This window comes from Mycteria americana, chromosome 8 (assembly GCF_035582795.1).
Source record: "Mycteria americana isolate JAX WOST 10 ecotype Jacksonville Zoo and Gardens chromosome 8, USCA_MyAme_1.0, whole genome shotgun sequence".
NCBI lineage: Eukaryota > Metazoa > Chordata > Aves > Ciconiiformes > Ciconiidae > Mycteria > Mycteria americana.
Window position 1 is genome coordinate 17,978,549 of NC_134372.1, and position 23,171 is coordinate 18,001,719.

The 23,171-nt window shown below is 37.1% G+C and overlaps 1 protein-coding gene across 2 annotated transcripts in view; it reads right to left on the minus strand.

The window, feature by feature from the left end:
• Positions 1–23,171, minus strand: part of PANK3 (pantothenate kinase 3) — a 26,111-nt gene continuing 2,940 nt past the window's right edge. Inside the window, exons 2-7 of one of the 2 annotated variants that reach the window (XM_075509932.1) lie at positions 15,986–16,338; positions 13,894–14,147; positions 13,002–13,178; positions 11,281–11,404; positions 7,967–8,092; positions 1–6,569 (exon numbers count right to left, since the gene is read on the minus strand). In XM_075509932.1, the coding sequence (XP_075366047.1) occupies positions 6,519–6,569; positions 7,967–8,092; positions 11,281–11,404; positions 13,002–13,178; positions 13,894–14,147; positions 15,986–16,338 (1,085 nt within the window). In that variant the 3' untranslated portion in view covers positions 1–6,518. Of the gene's footprint in view, positions 6,570–7,966; positions 8,093–11,280; positions 11,405–13,001; positions 13,179–13,893; positions 14,148–15,981; positions 16,339–23,171 lie in introns of those variants that run through there. The other variant, XM_075509933.1, reaches the window with a different exon arrangement.

Consider the following 23,171-nt stretch of genomic DNA (forward strand, 5'->3'; position numbering starts at 1 on the left):
TGAACAATCTCAAATTATTTATTAGGAAAAGACAAAGTACTGTTTCAACATTCATACAGAACAAATGGTAGCAAAACCAGGAAAATAAACTATAAGAAGTGGGCCCATCACAGAGGAGTTGGGTTATGACAAAGTAAATGAAATCCAAACTTCATTCATGCAAACAAGCAGTAAAGAATTATTTACAGTTTTGATGGGATGAATTACAGCATTGGCCACATTTGGGCCCCAATCAAATTACTCAGTGACATATTAAAGGGATCTAATCTGTACATTCAGTAACGAGAATCTATAAAAAGAAAAATAATTTAAACAATTTACAAAAGCTGTATTACAGATGGCATAAAGGTATCATTTACAAGAGCTGTATTAACAGGTGACACAGGTATTAATCAGTTATTTATGAATAAAAATTTGTAGCACATATTTTTACATCACATCTTCAGTGTCTGAACAGTAAACAAGTAAGTGGAGACATAACATGAGTGCAATGTAATAGAATAAGGCAACTTAACCAAATGGCTCTTCAGAGAACTTCCATCCTGCAAGGGTTTACAATTTATAAATTTGCCTGTCCGTTTTGCTAACCAACTAAAACAAATATTTGAAGACAGCAATTGGCAATTAGAAGGCCTGCATATGACGAGACAGTAGATGGAAAATTAAATACTCATTTGTTAAAATGCCAAAACTCAGAAATGTAAAAAAAGTGTAGATTATCAAAAGCCCTCTATATCCTATCTCTATAACATCAACACACTAATTTGCATGTTCTAGATGTTGTAATTTAATATGTCTCAAAATACTAATTCACTAGTCTTATAATTAAATTCTTTTGTAATGCACAATCTGAAACTAGTGTACCTCCTCCCAAGGCTTGTATTTACAATGTTCTTAAATTGATGCTAGAAGAATTATGAAATGCTAGCAATTTATAGCAAAGATTAGCAACTGATATACCATATTCCAGTTTATTTTATAAGCAAGACTAATTAACACATTTAGCTTTTAAAATTATTTTAAATGGGTATTTTTGCATTTTCAACAACTTCCCCAAATGCTTACAGTAGTAGCTGATTTTCTTAAAGTTTTAGCAGAGAACAAATGCCAATCATGTTCTACTTTGATACTATTTGTTTAAATAGCTACAATGACAAAACAAGATGAAGGATAACACTGAAATCCAGCAACGAAAAGTCATCCATATCATAATGCACAACAGGAACGTTACGGGCCTTACAGAAAGCAGCACAGGAAGCCAAACCTGCCAATGACTCGCCACATTAAAAAAAAACACAGTCCACGTACTCTAGAAAACAAAACAAAAACCACAAAAGGGAAACTTGGAAGTAAGGCCAAAAAATATTTGCAAATGATAAATTTTAAGTCTGTCAAAAGGACTAGGCCATAAATATTTTATTTACAGTTTCTATTTAGAATCTTTATTTTCAACAAATGATTTAGCACCAGCAGGAATATGCAAAGTAGCATTACTGTGCTCCCCAGGCAGAAGACCTCGAAGCCAAATCTTGCTCATTAGTTTAAAACAGTCCCCATTTAAGAGAATCATCTACTCAAGTAACTAAAGTGAGCAGGATTGGGCACTCAGTTATGCAAACCTAGACTGCTCAAACATATTCCATTAGCACATTAATAATTACAAATATATTACAGCATCTTTTGAGATGTTTTCAGAAAGTGTGTTTTTAAGAATATTTAATATGCTTTACATGTGTGAAGAAAAGTAATAAAGGCTTCTTTGCAGATTTTTTTTTAAACTTAATTAGTAATTTTATCACAGATGACAGAATACTTGCAATGTACTTTGGAATATATCAGTAAAACTTAAAGAACATAAGCAGAGAATCATCCCTCTATACTGTGACAAAGCATTTTTTTATCTCCCATGGTCATGTCTGAGGGCTTAATTCACCCATTTTATCCACAACGATTATTAAGTCTGCCCCCTCTTACTGTGCGTTAACAGGAAATGGAAAAATTAATACAACCAAAACAGTAACTGTACATGTCAAGCGTGTTCCTAGCTCTGTACTGTGACCTACAGGTCTTGATCAAATACTTCTAATCTGACCCACAGATTTTTGTTCACTTTTTAACCTGAGCAAAAGCTCTATTACAGATTACATATCTTTTTAAGCCTACATAATTCAAAAAAAAGGATGTAGAAAGCCCTGTCGCTAGGAAAATACCAATGTCATTACTTGTGCAAATGGGCTCAGGATAAAAAGCTGACCACAGCTAGCTCAACAGAACTGCACTGACCTTCATCTCTGAACTCAACTAAACTGTTTCCTCAGGATTATAGCCATCTAATATCCAGAATGTGAATAGTGGAAGTGATATTTAAAAATAGGTTGAATGTAAATTTAGGCGTTAATGTAAGTTAATGACTAAATGCATAAGACACCATCTAGTCTTTAAGAAGCACAGATTTGCTCTAGATAAAACTCTTTAATTAGCTCCAAATGTTAAAATCCCACTGTTATTCTGAAACATTTAGAAATGAGAAGTTATTGCAACTTATCTGGAAGTAGGTATTTCCTGAAGACCTATAATGGATAGAGACAAAGAGTATTACAACCCTTAGAGGCAATATGATTGCCTTGCATCTATACTACCAACAACTCAAATGCATGTAGAAATCTCACAGTACTACTGAAGGAATATTTCATCTGCTATGAGAAGCCAGAACTGAACTTTTGTTCTTAATATATAGGCTGAGAGTAAGTACAGCGTGGTCTCATATTCTTTCCACACCGTAACTCTCAAATTATGAATGGAGGTGTTGGTAGAATCACAGAGGTGCTTCCTTGCAGAACACTACAGAGAGAAGGAAAGATCTTCAAAAGGCAGGTCAGACATTTGAAGATCATTTGAAAATCTGGACCAAACTATAAGACAAAGAAAGTGTATCAGTGCTGCTTCTCTCCGAACTCTTAAATTTATTGAGGCTTTACTAAAAGAATGAAAAAGTGTTTATACTTAAACCTCTGCTAGCTTCAGTAAAGAACACTAAGGATATCTTCATTCCAGCTTGCTACATATTAAAAATGTATTGTAGAAGAAGTTGCCTTCTCGTTTGAATTGCAGGTACCCTAGTAGAACTAGAAAGGTGAAAGTGGTTAAGTTTAATAGCCATACCAACTTGGAATAGCTTCATCTAAAAATGAACTTCTTTGGCCAGAAATAGTCTGTACTTATCTTGACTAAAAACTTGCATGATTTTTAGGAAGATACTGATACAATAAAACTGTACGTAATACTTAAAAAGACCAAGCTGGAGAGATGAGACCAAGAAATGCAAAAGCATTACCCCGTGATAAGAGCTACAGGGGTATGAAGCCAGAAACCTGATGCTGTTTTCCTGGCATCTCTAGCTACGCTGGATTGAAGGGATCATCTCCATGGCCAATAAAATTATCTGCCATTTCTCTGCAAAGCAACACTGGTTAGGAAACCTCCTGGATAAAGTCCCAGTGCCAGCAAAATTGGCATTGTAAGAAAAATTAAAAGGCACTCACATGGCTGATTGAGCTGAAAACAATTACACATTCAAAATGAGCTTTACATTTTACTTTAGAAGAAGAAATATCACACAACTTTCCTCAGAGAACTGGTTCCACTTGAGAAGACAACCGTAGCCCTGAGAAAACCCCAAATTTTCTCTACTGTAGTACATCAGGTTGAATCCATTCACTCTAAAGCCACTTCAAAAGAAATGGCAAGGGTGAAATTAAAAACACAGAAGATCAGGAAAAAGCAAGTTACTTCAGTGATTTGTATACAAGAAAGAAGCTTTTTCAACTTATTTAGAAGAGAATTTAGATAGAAAGACTTTAAGGTTTATCTTGCAACTATTTGTGATGCCTAGCATTTCTACTGGTGGTAGAGTCAATCTTTGGAGACTCTAGTAACAAGTTTTAAGTTGAGAGAAAATGAGATTAAACCCAAAGGTGTGGCTTAAAAATACAGGACCCCTGGGCTTTACAGTAGGGCTTGAAAACTTCTCTGGTTGCTCTTGTAATGAAGTAACAATTGTGCTGATAAAACTAGCAAAAAGAAGCCTATGGTTTTAGAAGCTCAAGGGAAGTAAAATAGAGGTAGGGCATGAATACTTTTTGATTCTCACAGTAGTTTCTATACAGTACAGCTATTCAAGAATTACTCCATTAATTTATTCTGTAACTCTGTATAATTTACTTTAAAAATGTATTTTAGGTCCTATCAGCTTCAAATGGTTTAAATTAACCATGATCATTAGGTAATTATCTTCTACATGTGCTTCTGGTTAAATATACAGGTAACTTCTAACTACTGCTTGAAGAGCAGCTCTCAGTATCACAAAATAAGAAGTGAAGTAGCAATAAATATGGTCTAAAGGAACTATTTCTAATCAAGCTGTAGTATGTGTCTTAAAGTACTTCACTTTGCAAGAAAAATATGCAGTTGGTTTGCAAAATTTTCAGGAGGCTGTCAAAACATTCAGAAAATTAAGTTTATACAAAGTTTTGTAACCAAATAAAGGTTACTTTCTATAGTCAATTGTAACTCAAAAGGAACAGTATACAGCATTTATAAAGACATTCTATAAAAACCATATTGACTTATTTTCTGAAGTGCTCTGATTTAGCATTAGATCAGGTGAACTGTGAGTGTAATTTTTGTTTGGTTTTTTACGTCTAAAATGAAACATCAAAGCAAGCACAATGGAAATGTAGTATGAGTACCAGGAAAAGCAACAATAAAAGGAACGCATTTGTGATTGGCATTGGGCTTAATGAATTGGCTACTACTTATAAACGTTACTGTACTCTTAAAGGACCACAGAAATTTAAAAAAAAACCAAAAAAACCAAAAAACAAACAACCCCAACCATATGATGTTAGTATGGGGCTTTGAACATTAAGAAAAGAAAGAGAAGACTGAAAATAGCACATAGAGGTTTCTAACACACTAGGTGGTTGTGTCTGTAATACAACACAGCCATGCTATGGAATACTCAAGCAATCAGTTTTAAGAATACCTTAAAACCCAAGATATGGATGTGTTCTAGTCTGGTTGCTCCTCATGCACTTATAGGAAATATTTAACATTAAAACGATATCATAAAATTGGGTAGCTCTTTAGTCCACAAAAAGTCATATAGCTAATGACTGTATAATATTCTTACAAGTTTAAGATCTCATGCCCTGGCTTCAGGACTGAACTTATTACAATAATCGTAATTATAAATTTCAAAAGTATACAGAAAAACCCAAAGACCAGTTCCAGAGTACGGATTTTATCCCAAGGCCACAATTTGATGAATAGTTCCATATTTCAAGTGCACTAAATATTGGTCCATTTGGTACTGCAATACAAACTCTGATGCTGTCCTCAGCTTTCAAAAACAAACTTCCAAATCCAAAAGCAAGCTAACAACCTTTCATTTTCAACCTTTAATTAGATTCTGATCAACTTATAAAACTAAGGAGAAATCACATTTTCAAATTAGTAGGATGGGGCAGAAATTTTCCAAACCTCCACAGAAATGAGCAAAACCATCAGAATTATGAGGTCCTATATTTAGTCTATTTTATAAGGATTTCTTCAGTTCTCTCAGGCTTCATGGTACCTTTACAAATAATGATACATGATGTCAGAATTTATGAGAGAGACAAAAAACCCCCAAAAAACCCCCTAAACCAGAAGGCATTTTGGAAGTCATGTCCTCAAAAAAAAAAAAAAAAAAAAAAAAAAAATCCCAAAAACCTCCCTTCATTAATCATTAAATTCTTTTCCAAATCCAACTAAAGACAGAGGGGATCTTCCCAAAATACCACCTGCATCTTCAAATAAACAAAGAGGGCAAGTGAATCTCTTCACAAAACCTTCAAAATACCAACTACTTAATCTGCTGCTTTGGCTGATTTTTTGTGTTCCTATTCTTCCCATTGAAAATTAAAGCATTAATATTATTTCCATTACACATAAAAATAAAATAATTACTATTCTTACTGTGGGAAACAATTGTCTACAGTTCCCTCATCCTGTAGATAGTACCTTACTGTTTTTAAAGTTGTGTTCTGTAAGTGCAGATAAGAAATTGTGCTCATAATATAGTATAACTAATGAAAATAATTTTTCATTCATCAATTATATATGAAACTGATGGGCCTAAAGCCTCAGGGGTAAACTTGCAATATTTTCACACTGAGCACTTAAAGGTTTGGCATTCCTTCTTCTGGAAGCTTGTTTTCAGAGGATGTATTGCAAATTAAAAGTTCAATACTGGCTACATGTACCAAAGAACATAAACGATATCCCCAAACAGTTCACTTTTCAATGCCCAACAGAGTTAAAACCCCTTCCTTATCACGGCAATATTCAGTAGCTAATCACTTCTTAAAAACAGTTACAGAAAATCTGCTATTTTCTTCTCCCCTTCCCAGATTCCCGTTGCCATAAACAAGTGTCATTCAGGTGGAAAATAGTTCAGTGTAGTGACATCTGGTATCTCAACTGAAATTTGGCAGCCCAAGAAGAGCACCAACAGCTCCAAAGTATCCCTGTTCAAAACAAACAAAAAAATATTTCAGGTTCAAGTAGGGTATTAAATTCTGCACTAATCACATTTCAGTGACAACAAAGCATGTGGTGGACCAATGCTACAGAAAGAACACCACACATTTTATATATAATCTTTCATAATAATTTTTTAAAGCTTTGTGAAACAAATATTTTATCTTTTTTATCTAGCTTAACTTTAGGAGATTTTACCCCAGGCCTCCCCATACATTGCAGGACTTCTAAGACATGTATCAGTGACTTCTAAAGCACGGAAATCAGGTTTGGTTTGTTTTTCCTAGAGGAGCTGCGTATTTTGGTTGCCAAAAGATCTTCAATAACCACAGCAACACTATTCCTAAGGTACAAGTCAAAAATGTCTTTAAGTGCACCTCACATTTTCCAAGAATTACATCCAAGCTTCAACACCATCTTTTTGACTGTATACTTACCTGCATACAAAGAACCACATTCTCCTGTTGGATCACTTTTCGCCTCTAGGGAAGTGAGATATTCCCCCTCCCTATAACTATGAAATATAGAAGTGTTTGGAATCTACACTTGACCAAATGCAAGAATTCAAAATTTATCCAAGAAAAATCTGAAGGTGGTAGAACTAACAAGGAACCATTTTGCTATTACTGCAGATACTAGCACCAAGACAGACCACTGTCAGTCTCAGGATAAGCAATAAGGGAAAAAAGTTGTGAGAATCAAGTGAAGGGCAATAGATGTAATGCTGTAATATTTGCAGACCAACAAATTGAGGACAAAAATTACCAGCCCACTGCCAAGCAGCTACAAGTCTCCCAACTGTTGCACCTGTAATTAATACTGGTTGCCTATATTTTAACCAAAACAGGTCAACTCTCTCAGCTTTACATACTGATCTAGATTGCAGAAGCTGCCCAAAAGCAGGTTAGTCTCAGAGTATAAAATCACTAGAACAACTTTAAGGTGTATCTGTGGTGGTATGAAAGCAGTCCTTGTTAAAAGCAGTCTCGACTTTCAGGATGTTCCTCAAGCTCAGTTGAGAACAATATAAGTATTTCAAAGGCCCATGTTTTAGACCTTTCTGTAATCTTTTGAAATACAATATTTACTATTGTTTCCACCCAAAACCAAGGAAAGAATGTTGAACCTTAGTGTAGAGCTTAACATTTTCTCATCCCTCTCTAAAGATCTATAGTGTGAACTGAGATACTCTAAAGTGACTGAAGGACCTCCCTGGCAGAGAGAGCTGTCCCCAGAGAACCAATACGGTATGACAAACTTCCTCTTATTTTCAATGTTTACTGAGTACTTGGCGTCTCAGGATATCACACACGAGAGCTACTCAATACATGCATTTTTGATTTATGGTAGAACAACACATACAGATAAATGAACCACAGCATACCTCATGTTCTAGGAACAAGGCCTTCAGCTGGCCTTTTGACCAGTAATCCAGTGCATATGCAAGAAGCTTCATTGACAAAGTATTCACACGTAAAAAATTGCCAACAAACACAACTCTGTTTATTTTCTAAAAAGAAGAGAAAAAACAGCAAAGGATTAAGTCTTTTCACTATTTAACACCGCTTTGAAAAATTAAGCTATGAAAGAACAGACTGTCTCAAGCAAGAATTAAAAAAAAAACAAAAAACAAAAAACAAACAACCCACAATTAAAACATGGTTCCAAAATTTAAAACACGGTTCCAAAATTTAAAACACAGCATATTTGGGGAAAAGGAAAAACCATGCAACCCTCAAAAATAAAGGATTAAATTTACAGAGAAGTAGTGTTTGTGTTTCAAATTAAGTGAGCATTTTCAGTAATTAAGCCAAAGAAATAGCCCAGCTGAAAGTGAAATTAAATGAAAAATACTTATATTTGGTAGAGAAGACTCAATGCCTTCATAGCCCTGTACAATGCTGCTTGATCCATATGCAACAAGGCAGCACTGTAAAGAAGCCGAAGACAGTAAGACATAACAGATGTTCCTTTCATCTTCAGACCTCAATATACCTCAGCATAACCTTAGACTGACTTAAATATTAGAAGTGAGCTGTGAATTTTAATCAAGTCAAATGTAAAAAAAGTGAAAAGCGTTTAATTTTCCCCATTCACTGAAATAAATCCAACATTAAGTGGAAGCCACATTAAACACTGATTTAACGATACGAGAGCAAGAACCAAAGAAAATTGAATTGTGTTAGTGCTTAACAGTGCTTAAATAAGCGCTTAATTATGTTTAGATGAATACTCATATCCAAGTTGTTACAAAAACTAGTATGACAATTCAACCTGTAGTCAAACGACTAACATGCAACTGTTTTTCACCATCTTGATTAGTTCACAGTGAAGACAAAGTAAACACACTGTTAAGGCACCCAAACATAATTCTGCTCTATAGCAGGAAGCAGAAATAATTAAATCCATTTTATCTTTGTACATCTGTTTAAGATATCAGTTTGTGTATCCCTATTAACTATTTCTTATGATTTGTAGTTCTGTGACAGAGTTGGCATTAGACAAAAAAAACTTGGAATAAAGCTAATTTGTGCAGTTTGAGTCCTGATTTGTACTCATTTACCCCCACCCTTAAATATAAATTGCATACACTTGCCTCAGACTCAGACTATTAGTATGTACTTCCAACTTCACCCTCATTTTAACTCTTCTGTTGTCAAGCTTTGCCATAAAGCAAAACCACCAAAATTAACTTAATACCCACAAAATTAACCTTCTTCTCCAAGACAGACATGAGAGAGAGAGACAGAGAAGGAAATTGAGGGAGAACTTGCAATATTAAAACCAGAAAAATGTATTAGTCTGGCTCCTAAGCAAAAGGAGGGTTACTGCAGCTACCGAGGTTGATATTTCTGAGGCCATCACGTCCATAGACTTTAAGCAGAAATCTAAATACAGTTACCCCTTAGTCTTCTCTAAGAAAGCTGTTACTAAACCTCACCTTATCCAAAGTTTGTTGATAATGAATGAGGAAATCCCTGGTGCTCAGATACCCATATCTTCTATGCCTAAATTCAGTATTTTTCCATAGGTTCTTGACTATCAATGCTAATCATATTGAAACTGAACGCATACTGGTTCTGTTTAGCAGAGCTTTGAGAAATAGAAGATGGCAGGAAATGGTCTATCAAGCGGTAAGACGACAGGTATCAAAACTATTTGAAGTCTCGAGAGTTGGTAAAAATTAAAAATAATGCTTAACTAGAAGCAAGGCTTTCTACGATCTTTGATCAGAGAATAATTTCAGCTTGAAGAAACTGCGGGAGGCCATCAGATCCTATGCACTGCTCAAAGCAGGTATTTCAGCAACTTACACGTTGAAGTTGCTCAAGTCACATGTTTTGAAGCTCTCCAAGGACAGAGAGTCCACAGCCTCTGAGTCCATGTTTCAGGGCTTAGTCACTCTCACTGTGAGCATCTTTTTTCCTTAATACCAATCAGAACTCCCTTTGCTACAAGTTGCGTCCATTGCTTCCTGTCCTTCTGCTGTGCATGACTGTACCTGGCAGTGTCTTCCCTATAACCCTCTCTAGATAGTGACAGCCATTCCAGGCTTCAGCTTCTTCTTCAGGCTTAATCTAGATCCCTCAGTGTGTGCTCATATGTTAGGTGCTCCAGGGCAGGGCCCTGTCTTGGTAACCTGTCTGTTAGACTTGTCTAGTTTGTCAGTACTTCTCTTTTGGTGATGGTGGTGGTTGGGGAGGAGGGGGAAAGAGGTCATGCCCAAACTATCACCTCCTCTGACTCGCTGGCTATATGCTTGCTAACACATCTCAGTACAAGGTCAGCCTTCATCGCTGCATGTGTACACTGCTGATTCGTGTTCTGTTCAACTCATCTGCCAGCTCCCTCCTCTCTTCTGCAATGCTACTTGCTAGCCAGTCTGTATCCCACTTTTTGCTTCTGCCATGAGGATGCTATCCTGGAAGATCAACAAGCTATTCTGGGCTCCTTCTGCCATTGGGACAGCCTCCCACAAGATCTTGCTTCCTAAATGCCCCCCCAACCAGAATCCTGTTCAAGTCCATCTAGAGTCTCCATTCTGCTACTTGCCTTCTTCGCTTTCCTCAGGATCTTAAACTCTGCTATTTCAAGGCTGTCACTGAAGTCCCTGACCAGTTCTTCACTCATGAACAGCAGGTCCAGCACCATGCTTGCCTAGTCAGCCTGCCTAGCACTTGTGTCAGAAAATTGTCCCCAGCACACTGAGAAGTATGGATTGCTTGTGATCTGCCATGTTACCCTTCCAATAGAGGTCAGGATAGTCCCTCATGAGAACCAGGACTTACAGGTCCTCTTGTATCCTATGCTGCATGTGTTTGTGTACAGAGACTTAAGTTGGGCCCACAATCATCCTGTTTTCACAAGGGGACTTCAAGTCCTTTCATCGCAACATGCTGTGCTCCCCTGCTCCCTCACTTATCTGCAGGCTTTGGGCTCCATTCCCTAACAAAGCTAGTTTGAAGCTCTCCTCATCAGGTTACCCTCCCCATTGATAAAGATATCCTTGTCCCACTTCTCCAAAGACAGTCAAAATATTCTGAATCAATTCCTGGTTCTTTAATACTACATGAATTTCTTTGTTTCATTTGAGAACGTACTAAAAGGTTTAAAACAACACATCATTTTAGCAATGGTTTAATCTGAAACCAAATAATAGACCTATAGATAGATTATTTCCTTGTTAGAAGTTTTTACCTCATTTACTGCACACATCCGGGCAATAGACCCAATGTTATTGGTGATGGTGACCAATATGGCTCTTGCAAGATCTTCTTTACTAACAGACTCTCTCTTCTCTTTGTAGATCATATTCCCAAAACTAGAACAGGAAGAATTTCTATTAAGTACAAAGTGATTCATGTGCATTTGAAGTAATTTCAGAATGTAATTTTTACATTGTGACAGAACTTAAGTCTCATGTTTGTTCTTAAGGAGCTCCCTTTTTAAGTCTGTATTAAATACAGCAATTTGACAACTGACACTACAATGTGTGTATTTATTCCTTCACAGGAAACAATCAATATTGTTACAATAATGATCCCCCAACAATGTATTTTTGTTTACAAAAATGTTGACTTCCATGAAGAAGCATCTACAGCAAAAAGTAGTCTTATTCTTAGGCAAGACTATTCTGCAAATCTAGTCACTCTAAATTAAGTCAATGCCTAAGTCTGACTGGTGAATCCTCCAACTCCTCATGCTTGCTTCCTCACTCACAATATCTATGCAATCCCCTATTCTCAAACTAGAAGTAAACCAGAGATGAGTTGAATGGTTTTATGATGGAACACAATCCTCTGAGACAGAAAATAAACGGCTGACGGACTGCAATTTAGGTTGACAAATGAGGAGTTCTAGATTAGAAGGGCATTTCCATTACTATACACAGTAAATTGTTTCTTAAGAATTATAAAAAAGAAAAAACAAGAAAGAATCCATAGCCATGCATGATACTTTACGACTACGGACTGTGCCATATCTAAGTCAGTTCAGAGAGCCAAAATCCTGATTATTCTAAAACTCAGGTAGCCACTAAAGATCCTAAGGGTCTTAAAAAGTAAGAACAAAAAGTACCTATATAGAGAGCAAGTTAAAATGTATTGACTGAAAGTGTAAAGTTTGCACATATTAAAACCTCTCAGCATATGCTCTCTCAAGAGGCTTGGCCTCAGCTGGCTGGAGAGGGCGAATAATTAAGTTACCGTGAATTAAGACCTCTTACTACTAAGAGCAAAGATTTAATGAACTCTTATATACATACTAGTTTCATTTCCCAAAGTTTATTCTTCTTACATTTAAGGGTAGAGAAGCTGTAACATCACCAATAATCTGTCCTGATGGAAATAAAACTTGCAGCTATGACAAAAATCCTGTCATTGGCAGTAAAATACATTCATTCTCACGGTGCAAACTGTTTATGTTCAACAGCCTTTGTAAGTGAGAAAAGTAGATAAAACATTATGCCATGTGCCTGTACTGACAACCATGTATGAAAAAAAGCACAGTCTTTCCAAAAAAATGAAGAGATACTACTGTAAGAGCAACACAAATGCCGTCTTCCACTCACCTTCCCTCTGGACAATGGCCCTACTAAAAGATTCTAGGAAGTCAAAAAGTAATTGGCTTTGTTTTTCCTCTGCACTTTGTTCTTGCTGCTCTTGTGATTACCTCACATTCTCTCTGACTCATGTAAAGCTGTATATGACATGGGACGTGACGTTTCTTCAATACCTAGCTAGCAGGCACCTACAGTTGCACGTGGCTTTAAATCTTCAGGAAAACTGAGTATATATACTTTTGGGATAAAAACATAACTTGACTACAATAAAAGTTTGCAAAAAGCAGTTTTCTCTGTATAATAGTTTAAGTCTTGTTTTTGAAGCCAGCAAAAGAACCAACAAAGATCTCTTGCTTACCTGGACGCTACAGCCCATCCTGGCAAGCCAAATCTTTCATAGTCTCCTCCATAAATATCTCGAACCAGCTTGTCAGCATGTGTGCTGTCTCCTTTGGATGCCATTTCCAGAGCTTCTTCAAAGCTTTCACAGCCCGTCAACAAACTGCATAAACCAAGAAAGGTCCCTCCACCTAGACTAAGAAGAAAGAAAACTAGTTGCTTTTAAATAGTCTTTCCTCACATCAAAGATTCTTATGTCTGACTAACAAAATAAAGAAATAAAGCCCTCCAACTTAGATACCAAGCTGTCTGCTTTCTTGCTCAAGGTCCACTACACAAACAGCTGTCAATCAATTTAACATTTATATAAGTCACTTACAACAAGCTAACCATACCGTGAGAACTAACAAGTAGTTATAAACTCTCTGTTTATACAACTCTGTTTATAACTACAAGCAGTTACAAACTCTCTGTTTATATGCAAGCTGGACGACTTAATCAGAGACAAACTCCCTAAATACCCACATCATGCCACTGACTCTGATCCTTGGATCATTTACTGTAAAACATGTGTGGACATATCTATTCTTACAGAGCAAGAGAAACACAGGTTCACTAGACACATTATCAAAACCTAAGACAAAACCTATAAAACTCTCGCTATGGAGCACTTCTAGCTTCGATGCACTTCACGCATCGATTGATAAATAAGATACTAGCTGAATCTCCTCAATAACAGAACTATGGGAATGGGCTTCAATGGATTCAGCTGTAAATTAAAGATAAAATACTTTTCCATACTACAGAGTGAGGGAAGGGATAGGTGGGGGAGTCAGGGAGAGGAACCACTTTGACAACAGAAGGCTCATTTTTCCATAAAGTCACAACCCCAACTTAGGTTTTTAAGTTACCTTGTTCCAGTTACTCTTTTATAGTTGTCTTTGGAATGGACTGATAAAATACTGACTCCTGAACCAATGTTAACAACCAGCAATGGGTATGGATCATCCAGGTTAAAAGGCATCTTTTGGCATCTCTCAGGATCTGAGGCATTTTCAAAATAATAGCACTCTGCCTGGCCATTGAAGCTGACAGAGTCTATATACAATAAGCCTTTGACAAGGCAGTCAAGCTCATCCAGTTTGTGCAGCTGGAGGTTTCCAATCTGTGTTAAAAAAGAAAAAAGGACAGTGTCAACATGTTCTAACATTGCTTAAACATGCTACAAATTTATGAGTATATTTGTACTGCCTAACTTTAAGAGGCTATCTCAGGTGACTAATTCAGGAACTTCAATCCCACTATAAAGCCAAAGAATTCAGAGGTAAATTCTGAATACATCAATTAGCAAATTACTCTGACTATAAATCTAGATCTCAGACTTGAATCAAGAACAGACAAGCAGTATAAATATCTGCTCTGGTAAGCCCCGAGATAACCTTTAAGACACTCAGACATTAATCCACTGAAAAATTAGCAACATTTTTCATCATTCTAAATCAAAACCAAATACCCTAGAGGCTCCATCGAGTGTCATCTTGGTGAAACTCACACATCTTTTCAGGTTTGTGGGTTTCCTCCCCCATCTTAAAAGTCAAACAGTCATTTCTAAGATGTCAGCAGATAAAAACCTAAGATAAAAACCTCAATGGCATCGTACTAACTATCCGTGCAACTTTATTAACACTCCAAGGATCATAAGAAAACCACAGGTCAGAAATTCTACAGGTCTTTAGGCTCATTACAGTTCTCCCTCAGTTTTGCACGTGACATTTAAGCTGCTGTTCTCTCATAAAGCAGACAATTTAACAGGTGCTGTGGATTCCAGAAAGGCTGTAATTTCACACCATACTTAATCCAATTTAACTCTGGGCTTTCACAAAAAGAGTGATCATGCTCTCTCTCCCTTACCACAGCAGGGAGTTCCAACAGTTAGAGAGTCTAATTAGGCAGCTAACCCAAGGAAAAACACCCATAAAGTCTATCTCTGAATCAGGTGAGCTCACGTTTAAAAGCAGCCTGCAGTTAGATTACGAAGTCGCACAATCAGACTGGATTGCACACTGCCAACTGACATCAGTACCAGATCATAGCACTGCCAGTCCCCTTCTCTTCCCCCAGGTCCCTTCAGCTTTTCTTGCCATGGCACAACTGAAGAGAAGCTTCACTGTTGAGCCGATCAGGGAACTGTTCCAACATAAAATATTTCTGTGGGGTTTTAGATAATGAATTAGTTCTGCTGTACAAATTGTGACCCTACCCCACAAGCAGTTGTACCAGCTCAAGGCAAGACCGGCACAGGAATGGAAATACAAGCAGATTTTTGAAACCAAACATTTTGTGCTATTGAAAGTCATCTTGTCTCTAGAAGCACAAGAGGTCTGCAACCACTTTAAAACTAGGACATGTGCACACTGGATACTGTGATAAGATTCTCAGTTAGCAACAACTATCTTTGGATAGAAACTGCATCTAAACAAATGATCAATTTTGATCGTCAAGGGAAGAGTCAAAACACCTCATGAAAATCCCAAACCGCTCTGCAGTTGAAAAAAGATTGTCTTTGAGATACATGTTTTGTCACAGATCTCCAAGCAATGCACTGGACTAAATTAACGAGGACAATCCCACCCACAAACATTGAAAACCTATCATCAAAGACTGCTTAGGAAAGAAAATCCAAAGTGACTCAAGCACCTCAGCAGTTTAAGCACATTTCCCATCAGAAAAAATACACATTAGAAGACGGTTAACTTCCACAAAGGTGTCCTCCATTTCACTGCATTAATGGAAGTTTCTAATTAGCCGTTAGCATTAGATCTTCATGTTTATTATGGCAATGTCAGAAAGCATATTTCTAGATTATCATACTTAAGACTGAAAAACAAAGGAACGATTAATAATCTTTGAGCATTCCAGTTTTTCAAAATACTGCTTATTCTAATCCATTACCAGCAATGCTTTTAGCATCAGCTTCAGAATGAGGAAAGATAGGCTACCTACTGTGCGAAAGTCTTCTTCAAACTTGTAAGCGCCACCACCAGTGGCACAGAGCACCGTATGTAGTGTTGAAAAGTTTTTATTTCTTCCCATTTGGATAAAAGTAGGCAAATCATGAGTTGGGAATCGAATAAAGTGCAAGTTTCCTCTTCGAGCAAAAATCGTTAAGTCTTTCAGCTCAAGGTGGACATCTCGAATGCCAGTGGATCCATAGGCTACATTGGAAGTCAGATATTTGCGGATGCTCTTCAAGCTTTCAACTTCCTCCTGCTCCTCCTCTGCAGTGATATCAATAGGTTCAAAATATGCAAGTTTCACCAAAGTTCCCCCAATGTCCATGCCAAACCATGGAAAAGCTGTGAAGATACAAGAATTGACCAATTAGCTTTGTTAAAGAGCAAAAGGAATACACGTAACTTAGGACTAAACCAACACTATGCTTTTCAACAAGATAGATATTAACAAAATTCCTCACAGGAACAAAGAATTAGTACTTATTTCCATTATGTGATCTTAAATATCCCTCTAGCTGCAGGTAAAAATGGAAAAATGAGCAACTGTATTTACACATTTAAATGCTGTCACACATGCTCAGAAAGCCCAACTAAAAACTCCCCAAACCATACTGTACCTTTCATACCAACTCATAAACAAAATTCAACCACTGGTTTTTTTTTTTTGAGAACAAAGGATTAAAATAACCTTCACTCCTAAAATAATAGTTTTTACATAGTTTAGCACAAAGATTGCAATGCAAGCTCGTAAGAAAGCAGGTTACACACATTATAGCTGACAACAGCAGCAGGACAGGTATTCCTCCTCTAAGTTATCTTTTGCTCACAGAACATGTTTCCTCTGAGAGGGAAGCATTAATTTATTTGCATGTATTTTAAAAACTGACACAGTTAAGATGCCCAATTTATGGAGGTGAAGAGAGCTGTTCATATATCCCTTGAAGTTACAAAGGGCTAACAAAAAGTACTATTAAGAAGTACATGCAAGATAGAATCAACTAATGATAGGTTCCAATTTTTCTTTTTTTGTATCTTGTATAGGAAGGGGGAATTTCTGTACTACAAAACAACAATACTAAAACACAAGTATTTTGTCTTTGTTACTTTTGTGGGATGACTGCAATTCCTAACAGGGATTCTATGGTTTATGCCATCTGGGACCATGATTTGAATGTGCCTGTATCAACAAATCTTCCTAACCATGTGTGGTAAAACAGATACTCAGCAACCCTACAGCAAAGATAACACCTTAATATGAGAGCTTCCCCACTTTCATCTCCCAGAAACAGTGTTCAAAACTTAATTTGTAGGTTTAAGAAAGACTCTGAACATCCAGCTGGGAAGCTCGTATTTTTATTTCCTAATTGACACTATCACTTGCTGGGTTGTTTGTTTTTGGGGTCTTTTTGTTTGTTTGTTTTTAATATTCTGTAGAGTTCCAATTTATTTCTTCAGATGCAATTCATGTATTATAGAAGCGTGAAACTCAGGAACAAAACTGAAGAGATGTTAACATGTTCATCATGAGTAAGATGTAATTATGTTGGATTTACATTACCAGTGGGGATCCATCCTTGAGAAGAATGGCCTACCAAAATATTTTAATGTATTTAGTCAAGGCTGGCTGCATGCCAGTTCATTTATAACATGAATGCAAAAGTTAAAAAGAAACTTAAAAATTGCCTCAACTTTCAGGAATGAATGTCCAGAGAATGTTGTCAGATATTAACAAAAAAGATTAAGTTGGTAACCTTACTCACCTCGAAAAACAAAATTTAAATACAAGGATAAATTCTGTGAGTAAAATCTAGCTCCAAGTGGGAATAAAGAAGTTCTATAAACCTGATATCTGTTCTGTAAAGCTAAGATCTAAGCATAAGACTAAGCATAAAGTCACATATGAACTGACTTTACAACTGCATACCAAACTTCACTGCACTGTGACTCTGGCCATAAGAAAATTTGTCATCTTACTGTTTGACCACACTTAACTGATGATTTATTAAGGGATCTCACTAAGTTTCAGTCTCTTGTTTGTAAACAATGTCACAAGACCAAAACCAAAGAAGGGAAGTTGATTCATCCAACAGGCCAGAAAGTGCCTGTAGGAGTCAATCCAACCCATTCAGAATTTAACTAGGACACAACAAGCCAGGTACTACCCAAAATACTTGGGATTCTTCCTGCTCAGTGGGCCTACTGAATAACGAGGATCTAGTCTTCCACAACAAGAAAGAGGGGGAAACAGCTGAAAGTTCAAGTGATGAGCTTAAGGAAGATTTGGTGCAAGTCATGCCTGTTGGTCAGAAGATCCACCGCATCTCACGTTAAATGATCCAAAAGGCTTTTGCAAATGCAGCATTAGTCACATCCCTAAAAATCTTAAGGTTTATGAATCTCGTATACCAAGTAAAAAACAAGAACAGTTGAACTGTAAGGAAGTTTACTGCATAATTCAAATGAGAACATATTTTATGCTGAAAAATTGGATCATGCTGTACAGTATCAGTTTTCTGGGTTAACTGAGTGGTCTTAACAGCAATTTAAGGACTTTGAGACTGAAGAAATAGGTCAGTTTTCACCTCTGCGACAAACCCCAAAAAGTTTCACATTTTTCTATTGAAAATTTGTCAAGATTTGGTTGGTAAGTACATTGCTCAAGTTTCATTTGCAAGGTGGAGGAGTTCTGACAAGCAACTGGGCCCACGTACTGTTAACTTACTCCTTATACCAGCAACCCAGAAGAAAGTGTTACACAAGGATTCTTGTGTATGTAAGCCACTCTATTGATTTATACACAGGTCTAGCCAGGAAAATTAAAGCCATTTTGTTTTCCAAACACAGAAGGGGATACACATACACGTATATGGCAAGCGCACAATCAGTTGAACTGTAGCTGCGATTTTGGGACTGCAAGGATACAAGATTCATCCATGCTTGAGCTACCTTTAAATATTAGAAATACACTGATTCTACAGAGTTAGAACGTAATTGCACATGGACACAAGGTGGAAACCTTGTGAACTCTCCTCCTATTGCTGCAGCCTTCAAATCAGCTTGCTTTGGGTGGATCTTGGCTCAGGATCCATCCTATCTGGATGCAGGGGGAATGGAAAAAACAGGAACCCATGTGAAAACACTAGTTCCTCTTCCAATTACTGAAAAGGTGATTTCATTTGCAGGGATAAAATAAGGCCACAGAGAAATTCAGGATGAAGGACTACTCAGAAAACATACTATGGAGAGCATGCCTGAGTTTCCTACGAGACTTCCTCTCCACAGGGCAGCCAGGCTAATCGTGGCAATGGCTGAAGATGACACATCTACTTTAAGTCATGTCATACATACAAGAAACCTATGCATTACTTTACACCACATATATGAGCACTCTGCTTAAGGTGATGTTGCTACTCTTTGAGGCATATTCGAACCACAAGAGTTTTCACTCTTACATATGGTGTCTACAGCATATATACCAGCATCTGTAGGTGGTATAGTCTCTCAAATCCATGAAAAATTTAATTCTGAGGCAGTCTTGTATTTGAAAGCTGTCTTGGAACAAGACAAAAATAACATGGCTCATACCTTGGGCTGAGGATATATAACTGAGTCTATTAAAAGTATTTTTATACTCATATCTGTGGGTAATGCTTCTTTGAGTGAGAGATTTAGGAGCAGAATGACAGCAGCACAATCTTTTGAAAAAAATATCCCCAGACATCAGCTTGATCCTTACAGCAGTCATAGTTAAAGAAACGTGCCTGGATGAGACCAATACCAATTGCACAACCTTCGTTCCAAGCTTATAGCTCTGCAGATACCAGGTTTGAGGACTTGCACAACTGTAACCATCATTCCGCAGCTTCAATTCATACGAAGAGTCAATGCATCTGCATTAAAACTGGGCTTTTTCTGCAGCTCTATGAGGATTTGGTCATTAAAAGGTTTTTCTTAGCTCTTCCACTTCGTAACTGTTCTTATTCCTAGGAAGACTCTACAAAGAGTGATGTACAGCTCAGAAGTATTCCTTGCTGAGAATTTAACTGCTATTCACAGAACGAAAAGACAGGGCACTGGATTTGAAGTTCAGCTCTTCTCTGCAGAGGTCAGCTGCAATTTGAAAAAAGAAAAGCAGGAATCGAGCTTTTTACTCAACAAGCCCAATTGCCTTAAAACTGCTTCAAAAACATGCATTCTGCTTTTAGAAAGTCAAGCCAGGCTCTATTTAAGAATACAGAAAATACTTATTTTTACTATCTGAGAAGAGACAAATATGCAAAGTAGAACACAAACTGGGAACTCAAAACCCATATGGTTTAATGTGATACATAACACCAGATTGAACTGTGTACAACAGGACAGCGAGAGGAGTATCACAACATCCAACCTCCTTAATTCCAAATCCAGATTTTCTTTCACTCCCCAGCTCTGCCAGGAGCCATTGTAGTCCCTACATAGACACAGCAACCAGGAACCTTTGCTATAAAGCAACAGATTGTTCTGTACATGCCGTGAAGAGAGCTTTGAGAAGCAACGTGCTCAGAGTTAAAAAAATAATGTTTAAGAGGACACCCTAGAACTACTTCCTGCAATGCAGAAAAGCACTTCCCACATGGGAAGAGTGCAGTCACAAGGTGCTGTGGTCAAGTGATGATGTAGCAGTTCTGCCTAGTAAGAAAACCCAGGCTGATGGCTGTTGGTTGTTTTTTAAATTATTCTTTAGAGCTACACAGGGAGGCCTCATTCTCTTGTGTTTGCACTTCTCAAGTTCTTGGCATACATAGTTTCTGGCAGCAATCTTAGGGTTACTTATCATATCTTATCATAAAAGTTCTCTATATGCCAAAAGGAAATAATTACAGTAAAAAGTCTTGCTCATGCCAATACAAGCACAAGGGCTGAAGTGTCTTCCTCTTCTATGGGTTCTGCTTCAGCAAAGCAGAGGACCTTTGAAGTTCTCCACCCAGACCACATACTAGTATTTTGACTTTGTACACCTGTTTTGGATCCAAAGCTGTAGGAAGTACACACTCAAAGACTTAACTACTTTCCCCTTATTCAGTCAAGCATAAGATTCTTCAGTTCACTCTATTTGTGTTTAGCTTTTTAGCTTTTAAAGACTGAGAAACAGATTACTGGTAAACTCTTTCCTGTGAATGAAATGACACATTTGAAACACAAACACCTTTAAAATACTTCCTCCTCACTGTAAGATAAAATAACAGTGTGGGTTAACCCTGCATTACATTAAGAACTAACCTTTGAAGAAGAGTAGTTACCTCCTAATTCAAGCAGGGATCTTTGCATCGTAAAAAAAAAAAAAATTCAAAGCTGTCAGTGACAGCAGAGAACAGGCTACCAGATTGTCATCTTTGTAGGAAAGCTTATGGATTATTAAGACGCAAGACTGTTGCACTTCAAGTACAAACGCGGCTTGGGGAACAACTACCAAAGCGTGCTGCAGCTTGTGATTCTATATTGGCTTAAAATACAAGAAAGGAAAATGGTTATGAAATCACATGAAAATTTAAGTCTATTTCTGCCAGCACTGCAACAGTTCTTTATGAAAGTATGCAGTATTATTAGTTCTGATGCACAAAACTTCTAATTCAGTTCAGTACATAGCTTTTGATAACAAAACTAACCTTGATCCCATTCTTATCTTACTACTGCAAGACAAACAAGTTAACTATATAAAAGTTATACTGAACTATTACACAGTTAGTGTTTATAAACACAGAAACTTAAACTAAGTCTATCTTGCAGTTTTTCCAAATGCATTTTCCTCTATGTACATGCATACATTCTTTCGCTTCCAGTATTTCCCTAAAACATCTGCATAGAGCAGAGTAAAAATTAATGGTAAATTCTAACACCTAAATCAGCTAGCAGTCTAAGGTAGCTAATATGTCCAATGGGACAAGTGAAAAGACATCAAAGGTTGCTGAACTGCTAAATCAAGTGTGATTAACTTGATGGCTAGGCAGCAAAGTGCTTTGCTGTACCCATGTTAAATAGACACGTGCCTATGAGCCTCTACAGAGCAAAACTGCACATGAAGCTCCTTAGCCCTTGAGACACTGGAGAGTTTGTAACAGATTTTTGGTTCAAACATCCCAAGCCCAGCTCAAAATAGATTTGGGCTAGATACATTTAATTCGGGTGTTAATTCTATCTGACATACACTGTCACAGCCTCCTATTTCCCTCATGGGAAAACTCCATCAAACTCTGTAAACTCACCACACTTTCCCACTTGGCCACCTCTAATCATGCTACAGAAAGGCCACATTTACCAGTGGGAGGCCAGGGAGTAATTGGCAATTACTGTAACTGCTCTTCATCACATTTATCACACCTACAAGTGGATACCATGTAAAGCTAATACAAGACAAAATATCACTGCTTTCATCTTCTCCCTCCTTGCTCATTCTGTTAATTTTGTTGACATTTCAGCAGCAACCTCTTTGGGGATAGGCGTTTTTACTACAGTGAGATACAGCATGCAGAGGCATAATCTAACACTTAGAGATGTAAACACAGTATAAACTGTGTTTGACAGTATTAACCCATTATTAGAAATACATTTTTCAACTGCAGTGAAATGAGAGCCTGTAACATGAGCTATGGGCTAATAATCAGCTTTCAAGGACTAATAAGAAAATGCTAGGATACCACAAGACTAAGCAGCAAGTTCTATGAACAGAAAAATCAATTTTAAAAATATTCTCCAGCAACCTAAATGGATTTTTCATCAATTTTACTACAAAAATCCTGCATGGGATCACTGTGTCCACAATGACTACATGTCCGTAGAACCACATTAGAGAAAATAAACTTAAGATTTTCATATTTTCTTTCTACTGACACAGCATTTTGCAAATCTCTACTATATACTTTCATACATTAATGTGTCTCAATTCACCTCAAAGAAAATGCAGGCATTTGTTCTCAAACTATTTTTAATAAACAATTAAAAGAAACAAACTGTAAAAAGTAACATACACTGCATACTAAATATAAGAAGCCTTTGCCTTTCCTTCTGCAGTCCATTACACTCCAGAGCCAAGGTGAAGGACTCCACCTCCCTGGAAAAGCACAGCATGCTGGCACTTCCCTCCTCTCAGACACCTCGCCTTCCCCCACCAACATGAAGAGCTCTCTCTGAATGAGTGG